Source organism: Cebus imitator, unplaced genomic scaffold, assembly GCF_001604975.1.
Source record: "Cebus imitator isolate Cc_AM_T3 unplaced genomic scaffold, Cebus_imitator-1.0 Scaffold283, whole genome shotgun sequence".
In the NCBI taxonomy this organism is placed as follows: domain Eukaryota; kingdom Metazoa; phylum Chordata; class Mammalia; order Primates; family Cebidae; genus Cebus; species Cebus imitator.
The window spans coordinates 2,958,157-2,963,285 of NW_016107598.1; the positions used below are offsets into that span (position 1 = coordinate 2,958,157).

Below are 5,129 nucleotides of genomic sequence, written 5' to 3' on the forward strand. Positions count from 1 at the left end.
TAAACATTGATATAGTCAATATGTTTTCTAGGATATCCATACATTTTAAAACTCATAATTTCTAGAATATAGACTAAATACATAATGATATTACTAATGGTATATCTGTTTTCAGTAAGTGCACATTAATGGGAATATTTCCAGGTTGCTAATTATGATCCTCTTATTCTCAAGGTGGGTATGGTAATGACAGGGTGTATACAGCTGGTAAAAAAAAAAATCTATGTAGAATTAGTGCCATATTGCCTTTATTCCCTTAAGGAAAACACAAAATCCTGAATTTCATTAAATCACATTTATCGTGATGTATTTACCGAGTTACAATTTTCAGTTGCTTTGTGTATCAATGAATTGTTTGGTGCTCACATAAATTATTTTCAAAATCAAATTTAAGTAAAAATATCGATGTCTCTTGAAAGACTCAAGAAAACCATCTTCTCCCAAGGGAAGAAATGCAAGAATTTGGTCCCTGTTAAACTACTTCCTGAGATTAGCCACAAATTAAGACTGATTTTCTTTTTCATTAAACCAAACCAGAACAAAAATAAACCTTGAAATTGTCCCTCTAAGTCTTTTTAAATCAATCTCTTTTCACTATATGAAAAGAATTTGGTCTATTATTGGCACAACTGTGTTGAAAAGTAAATGCTCTCTGAAGACCAAAGTGTACAGCTACAGCTATCCAGGCAATTCAGGAAAAGGTAAAAGAAAAGTCTCTGAAATATCCAAGCATTGATTTCACTCTGGCCTGTGTAGTTACTCATAAAGTGAGTGGATTAAAATCTTTTAACAAACATTTTATTCATTTTTCTTCACATGACTCAAGATAATTTCTTAATCAAAATAAGTGAAAGATTTTCTTCCTCTCTTTTTACTCACTTATCACTGTCTAAAGAGAGAAATCAGTTCATTATGAATGGCAATTATAGCTGAAGCAAGGACTTGAACGATTCTTTTTCCTTCTTTCCAGGATGGACACCAAGATAAAATCCAGTCCTCTTTCCAGCCACAGCCTCTAATCTATCCATTCGTTGAGCCTATCCCTTACCCTTTCTTTCCACAAAGCATTCTGCCTCTTGCTCAGCCTGCTGTGGTGCTACCTGTCCCTCAGCCTGAAATAATGGAAGTCTCTAAAGCTAAAGACACTGTCTATACTAAGAACAAAGTGATGCCCATCCTTAAATCTCCAACGATGCCCGTTTTTCACCCTCAACTCCTGAAACTCACTGCTCTTGAAAATCTGCATCTTCCTCTGCCTCTGTTCCAGCCCATGATGCACCAGGTCCCTCAGCCTATTCCTCAAATTCTTGCACTTCCTCCTCAGACTCCTGCGCTTCCTCCTCAGCCCCTGTGGTCTGTTTCTCAGCCCAAAGCCCAGCCCATCCCTCAGCAAGTGGTGCCCTACCCTCAGAGAGATGTGCCTGCTGCAGCCTTTTTGGTCAATCCAGAACTTTTACTTGACCCCACCCACCAAATCTACCCTGTGTCTCAGCCATTTGCCCCAGTTCAGAAGCCCATTAATGTAAGTCCAAATTTACTGACTTTGCTGTTTCATTTGAGATGTGTATGTGATGGTAGAATGAAAGAATAAATGTACAGTAAATGAATTTTTTAAAAAAAGTATAGTTAAGTGATCCTTAATGCCTACCTATACAATAGAATCTCCTGGAGAAATATTCCCTTGCAAATCCCAATGCCTATGCCTACCCAGAGATTCTGATATAATTGTTCTGGTTTTCTGTGTAGAGGAAATTGAGTGTTGGGGAAAACAAAACAAAACAAAACAAAACAAAACAAAACAAAAAAACACTATTTGATGTTTTCTGATTTAATTAGTCTGTTGAGAATTCTCATTTAGATAAAGTAATTAAGGCTTACAAAAGCTGGAATTAAATTTAATAATATTATTGAATTGGGAACAAAAATGCTAAAAAAAATTCTATCTGTTTCACACATGCTCTACTTCACATTTTGTTTTTGCTATAAGTATATATAAAGTCAAAAGATCGAGATGCTTATTTCTCTACTTACAACATTCTTAAGCAAGTTTTCTTACCAAGAGGTCAATTATTGATGTATTTGTATTTGTTTATTTTTTTTAAGGTCTAAGAGGATTTCAAAGTTAATGTTCCCTCCTCATTTTTGGTAAGTTTTGGGAGTTTGGAGATTAAATTGATCATTTTTACACATGATATCTTTCTACATTTAATTATCCTAGAGAAGTCCAAGGTAGTGAAAATTCCATACATGCAAGAAATTTTTCAAATTAATTATCACCTTATTTTCAATGGTTGACTATCACTTACTGAACTGAAATTACCTTTTGCATTTCAAATAACTTTAATTTTATTTATGTACAACTGACAGACTTGACTGGCTTGCTTTCAAGGGCCTGTATACTTACATTTGATTATCATTATTTTCAGGAAAAACAGAATATGTGTCTTATTTTATTTTTATGGAAATTCATTTGCATTTTTGTCAAAAACCTACTTGCATTTTTATTTCTAACCTCGCCTTCATAAACTTTGTATTTACTTAAAATTGTCTTTTAATTCATGAGTCAAAATTACTCTAAGTGTAAAGATTAAAAAGAGGAGAGAATAGCATTGCAATTTTAAGATATAAAGACTTTTGTGATTATGAAAGAATAGAAATTTTACAGAAACAATTTCATGTTAGCTAACATTTGGGTATATACAAACTTTATATGCCTCCCGACTACAACAAAGTATATTTGTAATAAAATTTCTTTTGTGAATTAGTCACACCAAAGTTAAAAACGAAGATAGATGAATAGTCACATATTATAACACAACTAATCATATATTTGCTCTCTACTTCACAGAATTGACTGAGACTGGAAATGTGATGTCTTTTCCATCTTTGTATTGTATTATCCCAAATTAAGTATGTTTGAATGAATTTACATGAAAAAATGGAGCTTTATTTCTTTCTTTATTTAATATATTATATGTCTTTCATTTAATTTGCATTTTGACTCATGAGCTGTTTACATTTTCCGAATATTAATTCAACTAGTACCACAGAAGTTCAGTATTCATTTGGAAATGCTATAAACATATCAAAATATGCATAAAAATTGTTTCTGGAGTTGTGCTTATTATTATTTCTTTAAGAATCTATTTCCTTTCCAGTCATTTCAATAAATTATCCTGAAGCATATTTAAGTTGTTCTGTCTTTTTTTTCTAACCAAGTTGGTCTCTTTAACGTTAACTTTGAGTTGTTATTAATGTTCAAAATAATCTTGGAAGAATGCTTTGAAATTAGAATGTTTTGAATTGAATATTAAAAGATATGAAAAAGTGGAAGATAAAAAGTATGGTTTTATACCCCATTTGCTATAGAAAGTTTTGGTTTATGTCTATTTTTCCAGTGTCATTATTGTAGCTATGCGTTTCACTTTCAAAATGATCCAGCATTAGATGTTAAATTTTGTGGTGACCCTGGGAAAAAAGTTTTAAATGTGAAATCTGAAACATAACTTGCCAGAGGGTGACTATGTAATGCTGTAAGAGCTTTCATTCCAGGTGGATAAAATAGTCAGTGCGAAGAATTTTACTGAAGTTTTGATCACATCTTAGAAACATGGTTAGTGTCCTGTATACTACATGGTAGATGATCCCTATTGCTCCACATTGCTGACATTGCTTACACCAGAGTACCAAAGCATTCTAACAAATCAAAATGAACTGGGTAATGTGGTGTTAGCCAGAAAGTGGGCATGTGAAACTCTGACAGCCATTAATTCTAACTGTGAAGTAATTGTTTATTGTGATTATCTTTCTACACTAACTCCTCCACTTGTACATTCAATTATATCTTCTTGAGTTTATGTAGTGACTGATGTCTATCAATTATCCTATCTTTCTTATATTTCCATTGTTTCCCTTGCCTTCTATTAACATAAGCATCATGGAAGACCTGCTTATGCTATCATACCTTGCATCATTAAAGAACAAAATTGCATCCTTAACACTGTACCTCCAACCCTCTTCCAATTATTTAGATAACTTTATATCGTCATACAAAAATATCCATAGTGCTGTTTCCATATCTTATATCTTATTCTATTATTAACCCATTCCAATCAAATTTTGTCCCCCACCGAAACCACTTCATTTCAAGGTTATCAATAATTTTCACAATGCTGATTTGTGTTCATTTTACCCAATCTCTCAGTGTTATTTGGTAGAATTTATCATCTTTATTTCCTTGAAATGTAATTCATTTCTTAATTGGAATTCCTTAACCTAATAAACCCTTGGTTTCTTTTTTTTTTTAAATGTACTTTAGGTTCTGGGATACATGTGCAGTTCATGCAGGATTGTTGCATTAGGTACACACATGGCAAGTGGTTTGCCGCCTCCACCTCCTGTCACCCACATGTGGCATTTCTCCCCATGTTATCCCTCCCTGACCTCCCCCCACCGCTGTCCCTTTCTTGGCCCCCACAACAGACCCCAGTGTGTGATGCTCCCCTCCTTGTGTCCCTGTGTTCTCATTGTTCCACACCCAGAACGGAAAATCAAACACTGCATGTTCACACTATAGCCAGGTGTTGAACCCTTGGTTTCTTCTTTAACTCACGAACCACTTCTCAGTCTCCCTTCTTGTATTTTATCCTTTTCCAAATCCTTAAAGTTTGGAATACTCTAGGGGTTAGCCTTACCCTGGCTGATCCTGTTAAGTTCCCTGGCTTTAAGTATATTCTTATGCTAACGACTTCCAAACCTATATCTCCAAACTTATTTCTTTTGTGAACTCAAAACTCATGCACTCAACTGCCTTCTTGATCTCCACATCTAACTAAAAATCTCATACCTGACATTGCCTAGCATAGCTCATAATCTGAATCCAGTCCCCAGCGTGATCTTTACTCAATCTTCTCCACATCAATACATAGCTCCACACTCCTCTGTCATCAAAATTAAAAAACTTTAAAGGCACCATTGATTTCTTCTTTCATCCTTGTTTTGGGTTGGATAGCGTCCCTCAAAATGTCATGTCTTTCTGGAAGCTCATTATTTGGAAGTAGGTCAATTTCTGATACAATTAGTTAAGATCAGGTCATAACAGAGTAATATGGATCCTTAAGCCAACAAGA

General features: G+C 34.2%; 1 protein-coding gene across 1 annotated transcript in view; it reads left to right on the forward strand.

The window, feature by feature from the left end:
- LOC108284794 (beta-casein-like) overlaps window positions 1-3,185 on the forward strand; it is a 6,198-nt gene extending 3,013 nt beyond the window's left edge. Inside the window, exons 2-4 of the mRNA XM_017501679.1 lie at window positions 971-1,522; window positions 2,104-2,145; window positions 2,849-3,185. Coding sequence (XP_017357168.1) covers window positions 971-1,522; window positions 2,104-2,109 — 558 coding nt within the window. The 3' untranslated portion in view covers window positions 2,110-2,145; window positions 2,849-3,185. The remainder of the gene's footprint in view (window positions 1-970; window positions 1,523-2,103; window positions 2,146-2,848) is intronic.
- The last annotated feature ends 1,944 nt before the right edge of the window (window positions 3,186-5,129 follow it).